Below are 25,317 nucleotides of genomic sequence, written 5' to 3' on the forward strand. Positions count from 1 at the left end.
GTACTGAAAAATGAGCTAACAGAATCTGCATTCATATGGGTCGCCACAGAAAAAGTCTCTGGTAAAGACGGCTGATTTTAATGTAAAGCTTTTATCCTCAAAAAAAAAAAACATTAGGAATTTAAAGAAAGCATTAGAAATGTTTCCTAAGTTATTGCAGATGGAGGGGCTTTGGGCAAATTCAAAAAGGGTACGTTTAGGCATATGCCCCCCATTTATGCAAGCAGCCTTGACCGAGTCCCACAGCATCACTTTCAGCACTGGGTTGATGTGAGGAATCATGGGAAATGTAGTTCTTTCGCTGAACGGCAGTTCTCGCATCACTCATTTAGATGTGGCAATATTGGATAGCTGGATTTGGGTCACCGAAGGACTATTCGTTGCCGCAGTCACCAACTTTTCTTTACAATTGGTTCGATTAAAACTGAGGTTTAAAAAGTCACTTGATGTTGCCAGAAAGAGTGCACAGTGGCAGAAATCCCACACAATATTAGCAAGAAGCGTTCGCTGGAAGCATGGCATTCCCCTATTAGTCATTTGCCTCTCCCTGGCTTCCCCCACCTCTCTCTCTCCTTCCACTCGTGCTTTCACTGGACCCCGGCTTTGTTATTCTGCATGTCTGATTAGCAGGAGCCTGATTGGCTGGCTGCCGGCTCGTAGAGAGATTCCTTTGCGCCCCCCCTCCCTGCACACGCCCCTTGGCTGAGGAAATGTGAGAGGGGTCGGTGTGTGTGGAAGCTGATAGGCAGGGGACAGTGCTGGATATGACAGCAGCAGAGCAGGGGAGCGCTTAGCAGCTCACTTACTGTCCCATTCACAGCCCGGCAAGGATCCAAGCATGGAATGGTGCCGTGGGGCAGTCACTGGCAGTCTACTCCTGGCTCTGGCTTGCTCCATTCTGGTAAATACCTCTTTCTTCCCCCCGTGCCATAACTGCACAGCATTGAGCGCTTTATGCACGATTTTAAGCTGTAGATGTACAAAGTAGCGGCATTATTGGTGTATAGAGTATATTTTGGGGAGGGGATTGGAGCCACAGGTGGGGGAATATCTGCTTCAAACTTTCCTGGGATGCCCTAGTAAAGGCAATTAAGCTTAGTCTGGAGACAGGTATGCTGATTTCCCATTGTATTTTTGTAGAAATTGTTCTCATTACTTATCTGCACTGCATGCCTGACTTGTGAATTGTGCATTTATGTGCTGTGTGTGGTGACAGCTTAGGACCCATACATAGATAGCTTCTACTGTTTCACCCATGTAGCAATGAAGTGCGGTCAGTTTATAATGAAATGTGATATCAGTATTCTCTGTCAGGTATTCGTACGGTGCCCTTAGTTATGAAGGACATTTACCCGCCAGGACTAATATATCTTAGCTTTTTCTTCTTTACATTGGAAACACAGCCTTCATTATAGAATAATGTATTAGTATAAAATATAATCTCATTATTACTAATGATATAGTTGCCAATAGTTTTTGTGCTGATTTATTTATTTATTTATTTAACATTCTAATGTGTCACAAGAAAGTGACGTTTGTGGCTAAGATGTCCATGGCATGAAATGTTGGCGCAGGAGTGCATTTTTTTTTTTGCCCGTGGGAACTGAGGAAGGGTATGAACTCCTGCAGGTGCTGTAGCGCTGTGCTGAGTGTAGTGGAGACTCTGTGTGTTTCTGCTGAGCCATACAAGAGGCAGCACCACAACTGGCCATCTATTAATATTCTCTTTGGAATGGAAAAAGAACACTAAAGAGCTGTTCCTATGGCCCATATCTGTCACAAAGAAATGTCAGTTATCATCTCTCCCAATTCAGTGAATGTACCTAATATTGCTTGCATGAGTATCTCCCACCCCGAACTTATTTTATTGTTCTGTTCACTAAAAAATATTTTTTTAAGGAATATTAAAGCCAAAAATGACTGATAGGAAAGAGATATTGTTAAAAGGCAGCATAAGTGGTGTATTAACCTATGAAAAGAAATAGCTGAGGGGGTTTTGCACAGTGCTTGGGCAGTTAAAGTGTTTGTATAGGGCATCCTTACTCAAGGCTGAGAGCACTTGAGATATCACTTCTAGCACAGATGCTGGAAATCTGGGCCAATGTTGTTGATATACAACTCCTGGCACCCCCTGACACCCACTGGCTGTTAGTTGGAACACTCTATAGAGGACTGCAGATAATACATCCATGTTCCATTTTTGCTCTTGGGTCCTGTGCAGTTGCAAAATCCTGGACCCCTATGTCATAGAAAATAATACAAAATATTGGGTTTCAAAGGTCGATCTACAACTGGGTCTCATACCTGCAATCCCCCTAGTGTCTGCCCTGCCACTGGGGATTAAAGTCAGCAAGTTGCAGATTTACAGATGCTGGAGGGTTGACATATATTCCAGAAACAGGAGTCTCTACCACTGGCTGTAAGTGGATTCAGCTGCTTCCCTTCTTTCTCCCTGTACTTTTAGATTATGACAAGCTCTGACTTTATTCCCTCTAGAACCACAAGTTACTGCCTGATTTACCAAATCTGTGAATATGACAGTTTAGCTAATGCAGAGAAAAGCCAACACTCCTTTCTTCAGCCAGGAAGGATCTATCTGGCCTCACTGAGTACGGTTTAAAGTTCCCATGTTCACTCTTGCATTTACAGCAGGATAATATGCTTTAGATTTGAGTGTGAAATCACCAAGAGGGATAGTCCAGCTAGCAAAGGAAACCAAATAAATGAGCCACTTTGCAGAGAGCTGAAAACCGGTATTATGTAGCCTTCTCCGATGGTGTGTCATGTGGGTTCAAGTAATGCGGACGGCTGGCTGACTACAGTTCTGTTCTCCGGGAAGCACAAGGAGCTGTGTCAATGTGGTGGCACAGCTGCATGTCAATAACCAAAGCCCCTTGACCCCTTGAGTGCCAGAGAGGTCTCTGTATGAGGCACAAAATAGCTGGTAGGCCTATCATTGGACAGTTTAAATTTGTGACCTGAACCAACTCCGTTTAATATGGAGACTCCTCTGGAGGAGTTTGGCTACCTTCCAGCGATCTCAAGTACTAGGCAGGCATCTCCAGTTATTTATTGCAAGCATGGCTACTGAGTGTTTTCTTTTCAAAGAATGTGAGGGCGGAGGATATATGGGACAGGTGCAAATTTTTTTTTTTTTTGCTTGAAAATTGATTTACATTCCAGAAACAATGCACAGCCTATATATAGCATTGCTGTGTATTTTAGGCTCACATAATGTTTTGTTTATTATGCACAACCTGCTGCTTTCAAACTTTTTTAAAATACAAATCCCAGACTCTGGCTGCAGGGTGCTGAAACTTGTAGTTTCACAGCGTGCAGAAATCTACATTAGTCGTCAAAGTCTTTAACAAACGCAGTGTATGCGTGTAGTATTTAATATTTATTTCCTGGGACGTTTGTTGCAATACATCTATTCATTATCTGTGGATCCCCCACAGCGTTAAGTGCTTAGGAAGGACATAAGGTTTGAGAGGGAGCCAAGTATGAATACCAGCAAGCTAATATGCTATCTAATAACTGTTAAGTGGTGTTAACTACAGGTTACAATTCAGTGTAAATTAAATATGTAGACGGAGCCTTTAAGTATAGTAAAGAGCAAACAAGTGCATTAAGAGTGTTTATGTAGTTAGAAGTGATTGTGCATATCATATAGAATAAATAAAGCCAGCTTGTTGCACAACTGCTGGATATTCGGTTATGGTGACAGAGTTGAATATTCAATTAAAACCTAATGGCTCTTGTGAGGGGGAGTTAACCCAAATTAGTGCAGCATTTTATGGGTTAGTGCAGTGTGTCCATAACAACTTATTAAGCTGTTTGAAACTACAGCTCCCAGCATCCTCAGACATACATCTATATATTGAAAAGCATTCCTTACTTCACAGTGACTTTCCCATTTATTTTGGGTTAATATTACAAGCAGTGGTTTGTTGATCACTACAGTAGCATTTTTTTTATCTCCACATGTGGAATTAGCCTTAGTATATACTTTTAATACTACTCTTGCTTGGTATTTTGCTTGGTTAATCTTTACCAAGTGAAAAAGGCAGTGGCAAAATGCTTGTGCAGGTGCTGGCATTTTTGTGCTATTGCCATATGAAGCTAGGGGCATTTTGTTTGTTGGGTACATTGGCTGGCCCAGTGGCAAAACAGGTAGTGTTTTTATGGTTTTTTGAGGGGGGCAGGCACTAAATTCCATAGGACTCCCATTTAATCCAAATTTTAGACTGGGACCCCAGAAGCTTTGAGCAACCTAATCTGTCAACCAATAAGGTAACCTCACTAGCAGGATAGTGTAGGGTCGGTCTTAGGCTGCTGGCATACATTGTATTTGTTCTGCCGGCAGAAAATATAGTCATATACAGACCTTATTATCAATGAGATTCAGAACTCTGCAAACTTTGCAAGCACTTACTATGTACACTTCTTTAGTGTACATAGTAACATAGTACAAGGTTACAATTGTTTAGTTTGAATATAGACACATACGTTTATTGTATGGTCCCTGTATATAGTTATACAGTTATATATTTTCTCAATTGCCTCTTCTCCAATCTAAACACTCCCAATCTGGCCATCTTTTCTTAAACGAGAAGGAAAACTACGGAGGCATTTTATTGCCAATAGATTAGCTGCAATAGTGCAAGCTAGAATGCTATATTTATTCTGTAGAATGTTTTACCATACCTGAGTAAGAAAATCTTTGTTTGTTTAGGATAGCAGCTGCCATATTGGGTTGGTGTGACATCACTTCCTGCCTGAGTCCCTGCTGATTTATAGCTCTGGGCTCAGATTACAGCAGAGAAGGGAGGGGGAAGAGGCCCAAACTGAGCATGCTCACGCCCAGGGCAATGAGGTTTAAGCTGAAGGCAGGAAGTGTGATACAGAAGCCCATGTGTACACAATAGAAGGAAAGAAATTCTGTGTTTCAATTGACAGATGACTCAGAGCAGCATTATTTTGAGGGTTTACTGGTATATTTTGGTGGACCTTACTTAGTTTTAACCTTTCCATCGCCTTTAAAGAGTGAGACTTTCCATGCCATTTACCACCTTAGTTGCCCTCCTATGGACTCTTTCCAGGATTCAAGAGAGTCCCCTTTTTTCAGAGCTGTATTAATATTACTAGTGGGGACTCCATACCCTGCCCCATTTAAGTTTAAGTAAATGTGATCTAAACAGGTTTATGGATCTAAACTAACACACCCTAGGTAAAATTACCTGTCCATGATCTTATTAACAGCCAGAGGTGCACCTGCCTGAGCATTGTATTTCTGTTTTGTGTTCATACTTAGAAAAGTCACTCTAATTGACCTTCATGCTGGGCTTTCAGGAATATCCAGGACAGCATTCTCTCTCTAAATCTAATGATATATAGTCTGGTTTCTTCCACCAACACTCTGGATCCCCCTGGTGAGTACCCCCTTTGGGAACCACCGCTTAACCTTAAGTGTTTCAGTTTCTTTAAATAGTAAAATGAGTGGGATTAGAAAATTTGTAGAATAAGGGGGGAGAGGATTTTTTAACTGCATTGTTCTACATAGTAGCCCTCGTTTGTAGTGGTACCCTGTCCTACCCCAGTGTGCAGATAGGACAGGGACAGGGAATCTGCACATTATATCAGCCTATGGTAATGCTGCTGTCTTAAAATATATTTTATGTTGCATGCCTCAAGAACTTCAGGGATTAGGATTGTCATGTTTTACTATGCCTTATTTTTTTTGACAAATCAGATTGAATGAATCCAAAAGCATTACTGGATTCATCCTACTCTTTCCCACTGTTACCTCCATCTTTGCAATACTTCATAATTATCTGTAGCTCTGTGCTTTATCATTGTGGTGCTGCTGGAGTTTGCTCAAAGTTTGCAAATGTGTGATTATTTCAGCTTCAACAGTAACATTTATCATGATCTTGGCTGAAAAATTATGGAGGATGTGAATGGAGCTCAGGAGCTCAGATGATCAAGCAAGGATCACTGGTCAGGGACTGGTTTATAAAGGGTACATAATTGGAAATAGGAAACACATGAGGGTAACGAGATGGGAGGAGACCAGGGAGGAGACAGAAAATACAATATAGGTAGGAGGGCTGGCCCGAAGCAGCCATAAGAGCCTCCAGTGGCTCAACTGGAAGGTAAATTGTCCCAGGAAAACACATGCTAGAGTTCAAATCCCTGAGAGTTCTGACACGGTATCCTGACAAAATCCTGGATTTGGTGCATCCCTAGTTAGAAATACTTATATTAAATACTTGCAGAGGGAAAATTGTTTGCATTTTGCACTTTTATTATGTTCCCCAAAAACATTTTACTTTGATTTTATTGATCTTTAAAATCTAGAGACACTAGGTTAACATAAATGCAATGTACTGTATTAAACAGGCTATGTGGTATTTGTGTTAACTCTATGTAACCTTGCGCATAGAACTTATGCTGACCCCACCACCCTCCAAATGTCTCTTTCTATATTAATGCACAGAATAAGTCTAATAAAATATCCATTGATTAGGACAGTGAGTGTCCTAAAACTAGAGTTGGCTTGCATTCCGCACATGTGCTCACTGGGGGAAAAACAAAAGAAAATGGTAATTTAAAGCAGCAGTTCTATATAAACCTCATTTGATCAGACTTTGGCTCTGGTCCTATCTCTGGGTTACATTAAGGAGACCCTTTGAATATTGCTTAAATTGATTACTGCGCTGCATCCCAGTACTGTCACAAGAGACTCTTTGTCCTTGTGATTATGAATAATCTCAATATAAACAAAAAGTACGAGTCTCCAGATCTTGCGTTAACCCAGCTGTTTGGAATTGAAATGTATCCCTCTGTGGCTTGTGTTGGACTAGGGATTCCAGCACCCAAGGCTGCAGCTACCAAAAAGTACTCTGTTTAGACTGCTGCCAGCTGCATTTTACCACACTACTAAAAGTGCTTCCATTTTGTTTATACAGAACAACAGAATAGTAAGTCTCGTGACCTACACAGTGCTCCCAGGAACTTAATAGGAAGGAAACTGGCATGGACTAAAGGTCAATGGAGATATAGGAAGGAGTCCTGAGTATCAAAGGATACTCAATTCTGGAATCTTAGATCAAACCTTTTAATTTATCTATCAGTGATGACCCTTGAGAGCAAACACCAGGCAAGAACTGTTTCTATAGGCGAAAAAGAAATTAGTTGCATTTCTTTTATGCCTGTCTCAGGAATTTGAGAGCAGTGCTCTGTGCTATTTTCAACAACAGCAGCGGTCTTATCTGTCTTGAATAACTGATACCTATCTCACAGAATTTTATAGAAATTGACATGCTTTGATTCTTAGGACTTTATGTAATCCTGTTAAGTGATGCTTCATTCTATATAATCAAGAATTTCATACTGACAGTGCTCAGCGGCTCTCTCCAGTGACATGGCATCATGGGACAGGACTAGCTTGAACAATCGTGCAATGACCTCTTTTCATGAGATGCCATTTGACAGCCCAGTGTTAGTGAACATATTGACTTGCACTGCTGTTGATAACATGATTCAGCTTGATTTCTTACAGATTTCTTGTCATTTAAAGCGATAACCAGATTCATCCATAATCAAGGTTTTACTTAGAAAAAAATATCCTTTACAAATGTATAATCTAGGTCTGCTGCATTGATTGGGCTTTTCAGATTACCATTTGCTTACATTGTGTATGGAGAGCAGATGTCTCAGGCCACACTATTTAACATCTCTATGGCACCCACATGAACAGGCTTCTAATTGAGAGTCCAGCCACCATTACAGCATGCAAGTGCACACATTGTAAAGCACACAGTCAAATGGTCACAAAAACACACACCGGAGTTAAAAACAGAAACTGACCATAAAATGTAGGTTTTATTAGTTTGTACTTTTTGAAGGGCTTGTGTTGTGAAGCTTCCAAATTACTCAGACTGCAGGCGTCTGAGAGGAACCAAGTTTGTGTGTAATGCTAACCCTTTCATTGCAAGGCCAGCTGAGACATGAGCCTGAGTACTTTTATAGCACATTACAATGCATTATTGGCAGCATCTTCAGATCTAAACTAGTTCAGTGTATATATATATATATATATATATATATATATATATATATATATATATATATATATATATATATATATATATATATAACATTTTTTTTCCAAATAAAAACCAGCAACACCAAGATATCTTGTGAATAAATTAAAAGTGTATTCAAAATTACATGAAGAGCCAAAGTGACATTTCAGTCCATACTGGAACCTTTCTCTCAAGTTGAAAGAAAGGTCCCAGTATGGACCGAAACGTCATGTTGGCTGTTCGTGTAACTTTGAATTTATTCACAAGATATATATTGGAGTTGCTGGTCTTTTTTTGGAATATTTAAATTATTTAACGTGCACTTGAAGCTTTACAAGCGGAGTGCTGCCCACAGTAAAGTATATATATATATATATATATAACAAACAGGGGAAAGTTGTGCTCACCACTAGTTTTTAAAATCATTAGGCGGGGGTGCAATGAGGGTGTGACCACAAAAAACATATAGACAAATACAAGATTCCTCTGCACTCAACCCATTATCAATATATTTAAGACAGCGACATTTTGTGCATACTGCTACTGAAAAATGCCTTACCCTTTAAACAAAACAGGGATTGTTTGTCCATATATTGCAATATATTTAAGCTGGCCAACTACGTCAAAGTCATCCCATATCTGGCCAGTCCTATGCTCAATTTTCATCTGATTCATTAAGAATTCTATGGTTTAATTATACATTTTATAAAAGGGACGAATACGTTTTACCTGCAACTTACTAGCTGCTTTCAAAGTAAAACTCCCAAACTTGGCTGCCCTTTTATTAGACACCAGTGGGATCACCTGACTATAGTTGGAGGGGGTGGGAGCTACAACATGGAGCTGGTCACTGCTCCTGTATAACTATAACAAACAGGGGAAAGTTGTGCTCACCACTAGTTTTTAAAATCATTAGGCGGGGGTGCAATGAGGGTGTGACCACAAAAAACATATAGACAAATACAAGATTCCTCTGCACTCAACCCATTATCAATATATTTAAGACAGCGACATTTTGTGCATACTGCTACTGAAAAATGCCTTACCCTTTAAACAAAACAGGGATTGTTTGTCCATATATTGCAATATATTTAAGCTGGCCAACTACGTCAAAGTCATCCCATATCTGGCCAGTCCTATGCTCAATTTTCATATATATATATCTATATCATTAAAGATAGTTGTTAGAATTGATACAGTGCTAATATTCCACAGACTCTGCTGAGAAGTGTATCAACCAATTGTATCAAACAAATGTAGCAAATTGTAACAGTCCAGATGCTCCTGATCACTGAGCTGTTAGACTGAAACACTAAAGACAGGAAAATTAAACTTTAAACATATATTTTGGGAAAATGGTAAAAAAAACAAAAGCTTTAAAGCAATTGAAAAACATCTTTGTTTATGGTAAACAACTGAACTGAAAAAAGTGTTTGGAAGGTGAACAACTCCCTTTAGCAAAATTAGAAGATGGGGAGCTCTTGTGGACAGATTTGAAGGAATGGATCATTATTGTTATAGGGTTGCTAAACTTCATGTTGGGGTACAGTTCCATATATACCATATTCTTTTTTTTTAGGTTTTAGTTCTCCTCATGCTTTAGGAAACAATTTGTCACTAGTTTCCAGTTAATACAGGGGCTTGGACATGGCATCATGCTTTCCGTTATATATAGTACCCAATAAATATACGCATGCCAAAGTGCAGAATAAGACCAAGCTGAGAAACCGAATTTAAAAGGACATTGACTTCTATCATTGTGTAGAATTATGTATACAGGGGAATGAAACTGACAATTTTATGCTATGTGGAAAGCAGGTTGTACCTGGTGCTGCTATGCCTGGCATTTTCTATTATCATCCATTTTCAGGTGTCCCTTCCATGATTTATGTCTGCCATTCTGCAATTGGAGGCAGCGGAGACTGGCTGCTCCCTGCTCCTCCAATGCCTAATCATTGAAACCTTATTCTTATGACTACAACACTCTCAACTATACCCAGGGTTACCTGCTTTTAGATCCCTCAGTCTCACCATTCCCTGGATTTTTAGAAGTACAAGAGTTCATCTTTGTTATGGTCACCTTTAGTGTTCCGATTTGTTCAAAGAGTCCAAATAATCGGAACAGCAGAAAAAGCTAATGCACCATGAAGTTTTTCCTCAGTGTATCTCCACTGGTGTAGGAAGTTTCCGTTAAACTTAATATAGGCAGTATGGATGTTTTTGGGGGGAATTTTTTTAATGCTGGGGGAAATGTCCAAGCAGGGAAACCACTGGGTCTGTCATTAAGGTTAAAAAAAGTGATGTTGTTTTAGTTATATATGACGCCGTACTCAAGATCCTCTACATTTTTTAACAGAGGCGAAGGGAAATAATTTATTATTCAAATCAATGTACTTTCACCTATTAATATTTCCATAAAAGAGGACAATGATTGTGTTCTGCTTGTGTTACATGTATTATTTATAGCTTTGCCCAGTGTACAATATTTATGTGCTCTTTCCTTGGTAAAAGTCAAAGGTTGCTTTTAAGCTATTTTGTATCCCGTGAGGAAATGACCCATTATGAGTTAGTTAAAGATGACTCACTCATTGCAGTGAGCATTTGCCCCCCGATGGCCCGGAAACATCCCATTATCTGTCCCATTTGCAATTTCATTTAAAAAAAAAAAACGATAATCCTACACCTGGTGTTCTGCAATTTTTTTGTAGTGTGAGACAAGCAAACTATTTCTAGGTACCCCATAAAACAGTTATCAATAATATATCTCCCAAAACAGCTTATAGAGTTGCTTCCATTGTGCTGCCGGATGGACATTTTAACAGATTTTCCTTCTGTTACATTTTTTTAATAAAAAGCCAATAAAAACAATCTGACTGTGATTTTCTGTAAATGCAATCCAGCTGACATCATGACCTGCCCCTAACATCTGCATGCTTATCGAAGCCCAAATTCGCCTCACCTCTGTTCGACTCTTTCCTTTGCTCCCTCTTGTGTAAATTAATGAAGTACATGTATAATTGTAAAGATATTTTTCTTCCCTTATCCCCTTTATATGCACTAGGCAAACACATCAGACCTTGCCCTGGACACCAAATGGCATTTCACTCTCCCCTTTGTTTCTGGAGAGTCTTTGTTGCTACATAACCACAGCTTAAGTGGAGCCAGTGTACATAAAATATGGATAAGTCCTTGGACCTCCGCCATGGCATAAGGGCTTTCCAAAAAGGCATATACACGCCATGATTAGGTCACTTGCATCATCTCTTTGAATGCAGTTGATTCATTTACTGTGCTGGTAAATTGCGTACTTGTGCTCTTTGAGATCTTGCAGTCTCCTTACTCCGTTTTTGTTTTTGGCTGTGAATATCCATAAAGGCAAAAAATGCCTGTAAATCCAATCTTGTGTGCTTAAAACATAGTAAAGGTATTGGACCCGTTATCCGTAAACCCATTATCCAGAAAGTTTCGAATTAGGGAAAGGCCGTCTCCCATAGACTGCATTATAATAAATGAATCTAAATTTTTAAAAATGATTTCCCTTTTCTCTGTAGTAATAAAATAGTACCTTGTACATTATCCAAACTAAGATATAATTAATCCTTATTTGCACTGAAATTGTTGTTAACTCCTGCACTGAAAAGCATTTTACCACACTTGAATACATCCATATACACCTCAGAAACAGGTATCGCTAACCTTGTTATATCATAAGATCTTTTGAGCAGGAGCCTCTAATCCCATTTTTATTTTGTAACACATTTGTAAAATTTATCGCACAGGTATAGGACCTGTATTCCAGAATGCTCTCGACCTGGGGTTATTTTCTGTATTAGTGATCTTTCTGTAATCTGGATCTCCATACCTTAAATCTGTTAAATTATTAAATATTAATTAAACCCAACAGGATTGTTTTGCCTCCAGTAAGGATTAATTATATCTTATTTGGGATCAAGTAAAATGTACTGTTTTATTATTACAGAAAAAAAAGGAATCATTTTTAAAAAATCACATCATGTGATAAAAATGGAGTCTATGGAAGATGGTATTCCCATAATTCTAGATAACTGGTTACTGGATACCTGTAATACATTGTTGTAATACCCTGTTTTTTATAAAATATAAAGTGCTGCTTCACTTGCTGGCACTATATAAATAATAATAATGATGAAGATATGGTAAGAGTTTGGTCAAAGGGGCAGAACTGGACATGGCCACAGCCCACCCTAAGTGAGCTGGTCGTTCATCCAGAAGAAGGGGAAACACCCCATCTAAATCCTTTTCAATTTCCCTCTGGGGACAAAATTCCTCCCAGACTCCAGAAGGTAATTGGACTAATCCCTGGATCAACTTTGTGCTAAAAGTAATTTTATTGGACAAACTGAATAAAAGTGGGCTCAATTCAAAACCCTGTGGGACCCTACAGAGAACCCTATTATTGTATTATCGTTGAAAACTACTTTCTGTACTGAAGTATTCTGTTCCTTTAAAATGTCTCCTTGTGGGTGTTGGCAACATCTGGGCAGAGGTCCATTGTGTTAGGTCATTATTGGCCAAGCTGTTTGGTACCAATGCATTGTATCTCAGCCAGCCTCTATTTCCTTAGAATATTCAGGAGGACATGTGTAGCCACGTCATTTTAGTGAAATTCTTGTAATATTTCCACAGACCTATGAATTTCCATACTTTCAAATTTCTTCCTTCATGTCCTGGCATTCCTTAGCCGTGTTTCCTTGACTTCACATACTGTAGGAACCTATTTGGTTCAATTTTATTAGATTTCCTTTGTTTATAGACACAAGGGGGCTCAGTTGAGCTCTGCTTTCTCAGACCAAAGGGACTTGTTTCTAGTTGTTCATCCAGCAGAACATTTTACTGTATTTTTATTTGTATATATCCGTATGAAGCTGATTTTCCATGTTTCCCAGACTTGTACTTATTTTGCTCTGATGTTATTTCTTAGTAGAAAAAGGAGAGTGTGGCCTGCTCACTGTTTAAGGTTTATGCAGAAAATACTGAAATTGTATCACAATAGTTTTACCTACTATTTGATTTGCTGTATACTTTAAGCAATGTGTGCCTCAAGATAGACTTGCAGTTAGACATCCCTTAATTAGACTAAGTGGTTGTATTTGACCAAATAAAGGGGACCTGTAACCCTGATAAATAATTCCAAATCTTATTTTATGATGTTAGTCAAGCAAAATAAACGTCACTTATGCTATATAAATTATTTCAATCTTATTTCTTTTAGTCTTGGAATCGCATTAAGCAGGCAGCAGCCATTTTGTGGACACTGTTGTTAAGGCAAGCTTTAGATCATGCCAAAACTTGTTTAGGCACTAAGATACACTGCCTACACAGTTAGATGTTGAAGGCAGAGGGGGAATGTAAGTGGTGCAGTGACATCTAGGAAATGCAGAATGAAAAGTGAAAGTGATTGCCTGCCCCACCTCTATGCCTAAGGCATAAAGGAGGGGCATGCAATATATGATTGACAGCCAAGAGTTTTAAACAAGTAGATAACCGGTATCGATGTTTTAATTAAAAAAAAATTGTGTTACATGTTTAATTTAGAAGGACTTTTATTATACAGCTTTTTATGCCTGGGTTAGAAGTCCCCTTTAAGAGGATACAACTGGTAGTATGTAAAACAATAGGTCTCATTTTGTTAGGTTTCACCCAAACAAATTAAATATTTAAAAGGATCTGTCATTAATCTATACAGTATGTGTCCCCAAACTGTAGCTGAGGCTTATTAAATTTTATTGCTTCATTGAGTCTTTTTTGAGGCATAAATAGATTATTTGTGTCCTTTTTTTAAAAAAAAAAATAATATCTGTGTTTTACTTTTAAACCAAAATAATCAGATTAATGCCTTGGGATTCCCGTTTACAGCAGCCCTTTACAGGTAGAGCTTGGATGCTCTTCTTCTAGGAAATATTCCATAAGTCTCACCTACATCCTAGCAGTACCAACTTGACTCGATTTATAGATTTCAGAATATTGAAATAATATATCATTGAACAGAGGGCAATAATATGGGTCTGATAGGTACAGGATAAAGAAGGGAAAAAAAGAAGAAAAATGTTTGCTACATAAGTATACACTATAGGAGAAATACTAAGAAAAAAATCCTTATGCACGAATACTGATTAAGACTGACTATGGATAAACATGATTTTCAAACCTAAGTTGACCTATAAGCAATGAGTATTTAAAATATGACTTATGTTATACAGCAACAACATTCACATTCCATGCCTTTTTTTGTATGTTTAGAAATAATAACATGCATATATGTATAAAATACAGAACTTGTTGGTGTCTTAAACTTGCAATGGACTTTTATTTTCTATTTTGACATTTTTTAGTGTTAACCTAGGACCTTGAGAACTCTGAAAGAGCTGCTAAAGTGGCAAATCCCAGTTTAATTTCATGTGTAGGGGGTGTCTTCAGTGAGAATCCATTGAACAAGGGCTTTAAAGACGTGTACAGATTCTTTCATAGTATCCCAGGGCCAATTCCATACCCACATCACAGAACAAGTCTTCCCTGCATATCTTGCAGGATAAATGTAGTTCAAGTTTATTTTATAATACTACAGTATACACTATAAGACACAGTTCAAATTCCATACTCCCCAGAACACCTTGCAGGATAAATGTAGCTTCAGTTTCATGTATAATACTCATAATAACACATGACAACATCAATAAAGTGGTAATCCTAGAACACATGGCAGGATAAGTAGGTGCCTGTTTTATATATAATGCCCCTAGAACATGTAGTAGAAATACCTTGTTAATTTGACTTAGAATAACCCCTAGCACACGGCAGGATCAATGCAGTTTGGCCTCCCATGCACTGGTCCAGATTTGATTACCTGGATCAAATTGAAGGCCATGCAAACCTGTAGGGCTGAGAATTTCGGCATCCCTGTAATCTAACGTATGACCTATCATAAAGCAAGAAAAACACACATGTATGATATTCTTGTGCTCAGAATATTTCTGCACTGTTATAACCATAAAGAGTTTCAAATCAGCCATGCTAGGAATGCAAATACAGGGGGCAGATCATAGAGGATATAAGGCATGCTGCGCATAACTGATGTTTGCACAACTATAACAGTAGCTAATGGAACTTGATGATTCATTGAGTGTCTCTAGAAAGAATTATCTCGCTGATAGCAATGCTACTAAGTTCAAAGTCACCGTGGCTGCAGAAGCATACGCATCCCCATGTGCACTAACAGATGTCTCTATGTATCAAAGCACGTCTCTCTTGGGTACCCTGTATGTGTCAAACTAGAGAAACATGACATGTGAATTTCGAACAGGAGATCGTATTCTCACATGCATTTGCACGGGCAGCATTGACTTGATGCTTTGCTTTAATGTATTGAGGGCCAGGAGAACAAAGGAAGGCACAGAATGTAGAACTTTATTGTAGCTCTTTTATTAACTCTGACCAAATTTGCCCTAGTGGAGTTACAGTTAGCAACCAATCAACATAGTAGGCAGGTATGGAATGTACAGGTATGGGATCCATTATCCGGATATCCAGACAGCTCCAAATTACGGAAAGTCGTCTCATAGACTCCATTTTATCCAAATAATCCAAAATTATTGAAATAATAAAACAGTACCTTGTACTTGATCCAAACTAAGATATAATGTATCCTTATTGGGTGCAAAACTTGCCTATTTGGTTTATTTAATGTTTACATGATTTTCTAGTAGATCAGAGAAAGATCCGTTATCCGGAAAACCCCAGGTCCCAATCATTCCGGATAACAGGTCTCATACCTGTATAACTGGTTTTATTCTCATACTTTACTGTGTATGTACGGACTTAAAAGAAACTGGAAATGTGTCCTATAAAATGATTTTTTTTTTTTGGCAACACTAAACCAGTAAAATGTTTCCTTATGAAACAACGTTTTAGTGTGTGCTTTACTAACTGAGCAAACGCATCTGAAAAATACGTGATATTAAAAAAAATGTTTGGGGCGGTCATTGCAGTTTGGTAAATTCAGAAGGTGCAAAGGATTTAGGAGAGACAATTTAGAGCAGTCTAAGAAGCCCTGGACCTTTGTTCAACGCAAGCAGTGGAACCCTTAATAGCTTAACCACATGCAAATTCTGATGGAGCCAGAGAAAGAGAAATGAATGTGTATGCCACCTGGGTTAGTATGTGCAGATGGCACACTTTTGTTTTCAAACTGCTTTTGAGTTTCATCTGCAGCTGCAACTTTTTTTTTTCAACTTTCCATATTCATGATAAATGTATCTTAACTCGATACTGTCTAGCGGTTAATAAAACCCTTATTTCTCATTAGACTGTATTTCTTACTGTCTCATATGCCCATATGTTAAAAGCATAAACAGGGATGTGCTATAATTCTGTAAAATGAGTTTTTATCCATCTTCACCTTGCAAGCAAGTTGCATGCTGGGTGTATTGTGGCCCTGTGTGATATACAGTAATTAATCCTTATTGGAAGCAAAAGCATCCTATTGAGTTTATTTACATGATTTTTGAGTAGCCTTAGGTATGAAGATCCAAATTACGGAAAGATCTGTTATCGAAAACCCCCCAGGTCCTGAGCATTCTGGATAACAGGTCCCATATCTGTACAGTTTTTGGCTGCCAGCATTAATGATCTTGGGATTTTGATTTGCAATCCATATCCCTATCTATTGCTATGTAATAATTTCCTTTTATTATTTAAGTTTCATAGTTTACTTTCAACTATATGGATGGCTTGTCTTCCTGCTGAATAAAATTGTGGCGAACCTCTTTCCTGCAAAAATGCTACTGAATTGGGGTGTGTGTCTGGGTTCTCATGACAACTGTGTACCATTTTGTTTGAAGTCCCTTGATACGTTGTTTTAACTGAGATCAACCTCGGTGATACCGGAGTGCATTAGACACCGAGGACATTTCTGTTTCAGCGATGAAATAAGCCTGATATAATTTTTTGAATCCCACCATTTCTTTCAACGTGAATCTTAATACCATCTTTCACTGCATCTTAATAAAAACCTGATGCACATGCCAAGCCGGCCTTTGTTTTTCATTGTTTTGTGTGTGGGTAGATTATGCATTGAACTCAATATACATTCATGCATGTTCCTAAATCTTAGTGGAATTGTTGTCTGATTTCACCCTTTTGGTTTTCCTTGGGAATAGAGCTTTTATATAGACAACAGGCCATCATGGTGGTTAATTGATTCAAACAAATATTCCATATATATAATTGTTATATGGAGTCAGCCTAATGTTCCCCAATATACTAGGATGTGTAACTAAATATATATTCTATTCCAATATCACTTAATATTATTTTGCCATATTGCTATCAGCTGTACCCAGCCCCCATTGAACGTCATTTAATTCCATTACTTTTTTCTTCTCTCTTGATGTGTATCATATGTGAATCTATACAGTGATAGGTTGCTACATTTTATGATGTGTTATTTTAAATGTTTCAACATTATTGTGCCTAATAAATGTTATAGCGAGCGGTTCAACACGCTGAGGTATTGACTAATTTGCCTGCCAAAACCCATTTTGGCTTATTCAACCTTGTTCTTTTTTTGCATTGCTCTCAGCAACTTTTCACACTAAGAAAGGGAGAGCCAAGCAGTCAGCCACTGGACCTCCTCTTTGTCCAATCATAAGACTCAAGACTGCACTTTTAAAGTATTTTAGAATCGAAAAGAGGCTTAGAAAGATTTAGCATTTTATGGCTATGGAGTTTTATTACACTAACAATATAAGTCAACACTTTACAATAAAGGAAACACACTTTTATCCATGCAGGTGTTAACTAAGAAGTTCATTTGCAGTTTTCTAACACATACTTGAGATACCTGTATAATATAGTTTGTGTATTAAAACAGGATTTAAAAAGGAACTGTGTACATACAAGTACTTCATATACTGGCCACCCATATAAACATCTACGGATTCTACGTAGTCCCTTCACAGAAACCAGCACACCATTATTATCATATGGTGCTCCGCTTTATACAGTTTAAAAAGGAAATGGCAATTTGGGAAAGATTTTATTGTATCCTATATTTTAAAGATTTAAGTATTAGTTTCATGTTTTGAATTGGCATTACCTTGTCGAAAGTTTAGTTTACCTTCCTCTGGAACGACTTAAAGGGGACTCGTCACCCAAATTTTTTTTCGAAATCCTATTGTATCACATTAGTCAAGCAAAATGAACTTAAATTACACTATATAAATTATTTGAATCTTGTTTCCTTCAGTCTGGGGATTCATAATTATAGCAAGCAGGAAGCAGCCATTTTGTGGACAGTGTTATTAAGGCAAGTCTTGCATCATCTCAGAATCTTGTTTGTGCACCAGAATGGGGGACCTGATGTCCATTTCCTTGCCCTGGCTACACAATTAAATGGTAAAGAGAACGGGGGAATGTGTGGAGAGCAGCAGGGCCGGAACTAGGGGTAGGCAGAGTAGGCACGTGCCTAGGGCGCAAAGCTGGGGGGGCGCCAGGCACGTACCTGCTCTGTCGCCTACCCCATGTCCGGTCCTCTCACTCTCCGTCTTCCTGCGGGCGATTGATGCTTCTGCGCCGGCGTTAATTTGCGCATGTGCGCCAGCGTCAACTTGCGCATGCGCGCACACAGCCGGCGCAGCGTCGGCCCAGGTTGCCTAGGGCGCCCACCCAGTGTGGCCCGGCTCTGGAGAGCAGTGATATCTAGGAAGTGCTGAATGGAAAGTGAAAGTAATTGGCATAGAGGAGGGGCAGACAATATTTGATTGACAGCTGAGATTTTTAAATGAGCTTACAGTAGCTATGAATGATTTAATAAAAAATAGAAATTGGATTTCATGTTTAATTTGAAAAGGACTTTTATTATAAAGATTTTTGTGTCTGGATGACAGGTCCACTTTAAAGGGTGGTTTCGAACTGATGAACTTCTATCTTTTTTTTTTAAACCTATTTATGAGAATATTGTCATAGAACTTGGATCTTTCCAACTCTTTGGGGGTTATTTATAAAAGTCCGAATTTATCTCAATATTTTCTGAAAAAAACTCAGACCAAATCTGCATGAGTTTTTTGGACTTATTTATCAATACACTTTCCCGAAAATGTTGTTTGCGGGAAAAAATCGTGAAAAATTCAATTTTGGTGATTTTTCTGTGCTGGATATTCTGATTCTGACTTTTCCATCCTTGGGGTTTAATAAATTCCGAAAAATTTGTGATTTTTTCAAAGTCCGATTTTATATAAAAAAAAAATTGTGATTTTTGCATTAGGCGTTTAGTAAATAACCCCCTTTAAGTATGAAAACTTTTGTATATTTGATGCCCCAAGTTTAGGCCAAGGACTAATTTGGCAGAATGGGAAACTAAGCTGACTGATGACCACCATCTGCACATGTATTGTGTGACAACCCAAGACAGTATGCTGTCACACATTGTCGCGTTGTGATCTGATCAGTGCAGTCTAGCCATTTACTCAAGTGACCGTTGAATCAGCACACTGATTGATAAGTCGTAATAATCAACCAGTGGTTAGCCAGCTTTACCAGTTTCATGATTTTATACCTCATTTTATGGATGCTTTGTTCTAGTTATTAAATATAGTGCCTAAAGGACTTTGTGTTTTTTTAATAGAACCTAAAGAAGCTTGTATTTTTTTAAAAAAATCTGTACCTTTCATAAACTATTTCTTTTAAAAGTTCATTGGGCTTCCAAGTAGAATTTTGGTTTGAAATTGACTTCTCCTGAAGAACAGGAAGAGTAGAGAAAGTTGCGAAGATTTAGGGGCCCATTTACTTAGTTCGAGTGAAGGAATAGAATAAAAAAAACTTCGAATTTCGAATGTTTTTTTTGGCTACTTCGACCATCGAATTAGCTACTTCGACCTTCGACTACGACTTTGAATTGAACAATTCGATCTGAAAATCGTTCGACTATTCGACCATACGATAGTCGAAGTACTGTCTCTTTAAAAAAAACTTCGACCCCCTAGTTCGCCACCTAAAACCTACCGAAGTCAATGTTAGCCTATGGGGAAGGTCCCCATAGGCTTTGGAACAATTTCTAGGTCGAACAAAAATCATTCGTTCAATCGAACGAATTGCGGTAAATCCTTCGACATCGAAGGATTTCAATTCGGCAGTCGAATATCGAGGGTTAATTAACCCTCAATATTTGACCATAAGAAAATTTGCCCCTTAAATTACTTACTCTCTTTACATGTAATAAATGTAAGTGCTGATGGCATAAACATAGTTCTTCATATATTTAACATTACCTTTCTCATTTATTTTCTTACCATTTAAGTCCTGGAAGTACATTTCCATATCCCATCCTCATTAAAACAGAACTGGGCTGCAAAGAGTACTATTGGTACTTATGGACAGATGTCACCAGAACATTAGAGCTGTGTTTAAGTCACATATCAGTGAGGCGTAAAGGCCTTGGGATGAATTGGCATTTCCTTGCTGAAAGTTTTGTTTGCCTTTCTCTGGAACTACTTAAAGGGTGTTTTGGAATGAATGAACTTGTATGTTTTTTTCAAACTAGCTCACTGAAGAAGTATATTTAACCTGCATTTTGCTTTTCATATTTACTGAAAAGGTGTGCAGCTAATCTGAAAATGAGATGACTGCACTTTTACAAACCAACACTTTAATATCCTAAAGATTACCAACATTTAGTCACTTTTGAGAATACCACGTGCTCATTCACAAAGAAAGAAATTCTGAATGAGGTGATATTAAAGTAAAAAAACAAAAAAAACAAGAATGATTAGATGTAAACTAGAAACAGCTCAAACATTGCTAAGAAAATCCCAAAGGAGAGTTTCAGTTTTTATGATAAAATTGTGGAATCAATTCCAGAAATGTTTCTAATGAAAACACGTGTATGTGTCACATATGAATTTCTCAGATTTAGAGAATGGGCTTTCATAAACTAGTGCATTGTTTAACAGTAATATTTAGGACATTGTTAGAAACAGAACAGGAACATGTGGGCTCTGGTGTAAACTGTTCCCAGACCCACATAATTATGGGAGCTTGCTTCATTCAGGGGCCCCTTAATGTTTCTGGGCGTTTGCTCACATGCACCCATGGGAGTTCCACCACAAGGGCCTGTGCTGTTACCCACTAAAATTCCGATTTTGAGTGAATGTTGAGTGAAATGTATCTTTTCTCTAGATACATTTTAGAAACACAAAACCAAGTGTTTGCTTAAGCAAATGTTACATATTTTCTATTGACTTGATGTTTTTGTTTTCTTAGCTTTTTTGGAATTTTAAGTTTATTAGACTTCAGAATAAAACTGTTGTGTTTTATTAAGAATTGTTAATCCCTGTCTTAATATGCTAACTACAGTAGACACTTTTCATTCTGTTTTCAAACCCTTAAGAATACATCCAACTTGCACTCTGCGCTCAATAAGTAGTCAAGAATATGGCTGCAAAAAAGCATTTCAGGATGAATTCTAAACCATTCTCCATAATGTGCCACGCTCATTATTTTCTGTTGTTGTAGCAACACAGAGATGAAATTTTTGAAGGTGTATTTGCACCATAACATCTTAAAGGGGACCTGTCACCCTAAACAGTAATTCCAAATCATTTTTTATGATGTTAAGTCAAGCAAAATAAACTTCACTTACACTAAATAAATTATTTAAATCTTGTTTCTTTTAGTCATGGAATTCACAATCACTTCAAACAGGCATTTTGTGGACACAGTTATTAAGACAAGCTTTAGATAATGCCAAAATCTTGTATATACACCAAAATGGTGCACTGATGCTCATGCCCATACACTGGCTACAAAATTAAATGTTGGAGATGGAGGGGAAATGTAAGGAGTGCAGTGACAGCTAGAAATTGCAGAATGGAAAGTGAAAGTAATTGTCTGCCCGCCTCTATGCCTAAGTCATAGAGGAGGGGCAGGCAATATATGAATGACAGCTGAGAGTTTAAAATTAGTTTAAAACCAGTATGGTTGTTTTAATATAAAAAGAATTTGGGTTTCATGATTAATTTTTAAAGGACTTTTATTACACAGATTTTCAGGTGTGGGTGACAGTTCACCTTTAAGCTAATGACTTGAACACTTGGACTGTTCAGTTCTTTGTGTTTTGATACATAATTTCTTTTCTATATGTAGTATTTAACTATATTTTCAACTATGTTTTCCTAAAATGCAGTTTTTTTCTAAAATATAACCCATTACATTCTTGACATAATTTTTCGTTGGTCATAATTCAATTTCACTATGAAATGTACAACTTTTTTAAAAAATATAACAAAATAATTAGGTCTCTAAAATGTTTTAACTTTAGAACAAATGAGAAGTGAGATGGAAAGGGAGGACACCAATAGGCTGTCCCTTCTGTCCACTGTAATCTGTTTATTAATGATTAAATCATGAACAATTCCTGGGTGGTTTGCATAGGCAGAAATTGTGTAATATATTTTAATAGACTAATTATATCAAATGATGAATTTGACTGGTCTTGCTTATGTTTTTAATTTGCATTTTAATTACCCTGCTTTATTTATGTGTTGTTTTCAACTGCATAATGACTTTGACAGCCTGATAGGAAATGATTGATATTACAGTCAGTATAAGTCTTTAGGGATGTATTTAGGCATGAGCAATTAAATGATTAGAAAAGTTGCCAGAATGTTCACAATATTTGTTTTTCATTCAGTTCAATATGTCTGTAGTTGTAATCCGTTTAGAGGCCACATTTCATCCTATCTATGATAATAAATTATTTTTGTTAATATGTGACAGTATTTTTCCCCATATCTATGACATATCTATTTGTGCATGCATGCTGTTCCTTTTAATGCATAGAGATGGATTGCACGTTTCCTTAAGAAACAACTGCTAATGTTTTTAATGCAATCAAGATCTGAGAGTTATCTAAAACTAAATGAGAAGCTAATAAAACAAGCTGAACGCCGATTGCCCTCTCAAACTACAGTATGTCTAACTGTGTTGCCTTTGGTCTTGTAATAAGAAACATGTGATTCACATGATCCAATTCAAATGGTATCTGGAAAGCAGGTCACCTATCTTATTTATTGGATTTTATTGGGATGATTGAGCGTGGTATTTTGTGACATGTTAAAGAGGGAACAAGAAATCAGGAAAAAATTTAATTTAAGATCTTTAATATAGTAGGAGTTATTAATCAAAGGTCTAGTTTGTGAGGTTTTTTTTTCCTCGATAAACTCGCAACTCAAATGTTTGCTTACCTAGGAACAAAGCTTGATTAAATGCAATCGGGGAAAAAACTTGAATACCTCAAATCTATCAAGTTTATAAGCAAAAAAAACCTTGAATACCTCTAATTTATTGAGTTTTCAAGCACAAACCACTGTAAAACACACAAAAACATGAAGGCAAAAAACATCTTCAAATGGTTAAAGGGACCGCTGCCATTGACTTCTACATGACCTCGAGAGCTGGAATATTTTGGATTCAGACTTTTATTTATGTGAAAATATAATATAGTTGAAATCCTGGGAGTAAATTAGAACTGTTTTTGAATTTTGATTCCAGCCAGGGCACTATCTGGTACTACAGTCCACAGTCCAAAACATACATGCAAGTTAACTGGCTCCTAAAAAATGTATGTTATATTTATACTGATGTGTAAAAATAATACGCATTGAGCGGGAAGTAAAATAGCATCTGAATGACCATAAAGACAGATGTAAGGGGTTTGGAAATCCCAGTATAACATAGGGAGAAATAGTTTGCATTTGACATTTTTAGATTTTCTCTATATCAGCTCCTGATTCAAGATTCACCTTAAAAATAATTCCAGATTAATGCAACAACTTTTTAATGTTTTAAAGTTGTTTATAAAAGTCATTGAAATTGAAAGCAGTATAGGTTTGCCGCCTTGCGGTCTCTGGTTCTCTTCGAACAGTAAAGAAAAAGTCAGTTTTTCTCCAGGTTTGTTAATCTAAAGATGGTTTCTGCTACAGTGTTTTAGGAGTCTGAACCAGGAATGCAGAAATTATAAGCAACACGTTTCAGATAGCTTGAAAACCATTATACATTTTAAATCACATATATTGGAGTGCATGCATATATAGTGGAATTTTAGCAGATTTTCTTTTTTAATCATAACATGCAATAGGCTCTATTATTTTATGTAATCTGGGATATTGAAGATGTAAATTTATAGAAAGAATTTTGCTGGGATGTGCAGCTAGAGGCCCAAAGTCCAGATGCCAAGGTTTGCATAGGCTTTTTTTATATGACTTGATAACTGTAATACAGGTATGGGATCTGTTATCTAGAAAGCTCCAAATTACAGAAGGTCAGTCTCTCAGATTTATAATCCAGATTTTTAAATACTGTTTTCTTTTTCACTGTAATATTAAAATTGTACATTGTACAAACTAAAACCAGCCTATTGGGGTTATTTAATATTTACATGATTTTCTAGCAGACTACTAGTATGAAGATCCAAATTACAGGAAGACCTTTTATCCAGAAAACCCCAGGACATATATTATATATAGACATAATTACATGCATATAATATTAAAGCGCAATAGATCAAGAATCGCCAACCCACTGCAACAGCTGAAGACCCATATGCTAGATATCTCTGCTGTACAGCATTTACGAACATGAACCAATAACCCAAGCTGTATGGGGCCCATTTATTAAACCTCATTTTTTTCTGGGCAAGGTTTTAGGAGTTTGTTTGTTTGAAAAAAACTCGAATTTTATGAGATTTATCATACCCCAAAGCTGCTAAAAATTAGAATCCAAAAATATCTAAAACCTGTCAATGTCATGTAGAAGTCAATGGTAGATGTCTCTGAAATTGTTTCTTGACATTGTGATCTGTGCTGGATAATCTGAAAAAGTATGGGTTTTCGTCCTCTAACCCAGTGGTCCCCAACCTTTTTTGCCCCAGGGACCGGTGTAAAGCCCTAATTTTTTTTCAAGGACCTGGGGTTACGTCAACTGTGTTCATCGCTTAAATTTCGCGTGTGCCGCATCATATTTGGACACGCAACATGAAATTAAGTGCAAGCCGCGACAATTTTAGTCACGCTGCATCAAATTTGGACTCGGCTCAGCGGCCCAGTTCAAGTATGTCCACAGCCCAGTGGTTGGGGACCCCTGCTCTAACCTGAAAAAGTCACTTTTTCGCAGATATAATTTACTTTACGGAGCATAA

At 37.5% G+C, this 25,317-nt stretch overlaps 1 protein-coding gene across 1 annotated transcript in view; it reads left to right on the top strand.

Annotated features, from left to right (window-relative positions):
• Positions 1-686: 686 nt before the first annotated feature.
• The window catches only part of adamtsl1.2.L (ADAMTS like 1 gene 2 L homeolog), a 189,656-nt gene continuing 165,025 nt past the window's right edge, over positions 687-25,317 (top strand). Inside the window, exon 1 of the mRNA XM_041563588.1 lies at positions 687-901. Coding sequence (XP_041419522.1) covers positions 839-901 — 63 coding nt within the window. The 5' untranslated portion in view covers positions 687-838. The remainder of the gene's footprint in view (positions 902-25,317) is intronic.

Source organism: Xenopus laevis, chromosome 1L (genome assembly GCF_017654675.1).
Source record: "Xenopus laevis strain J_2021 chromosome 1L, Xenopus_laevis_v10.1, whole genome shotgun sequence".
In the NCBI taxonomy this organism is placed as follows: Eukaryota; Metazoa; Chordata; class Amphibia; order Anura; family Pipidae; genus Xenopus; species Xenopus laevis.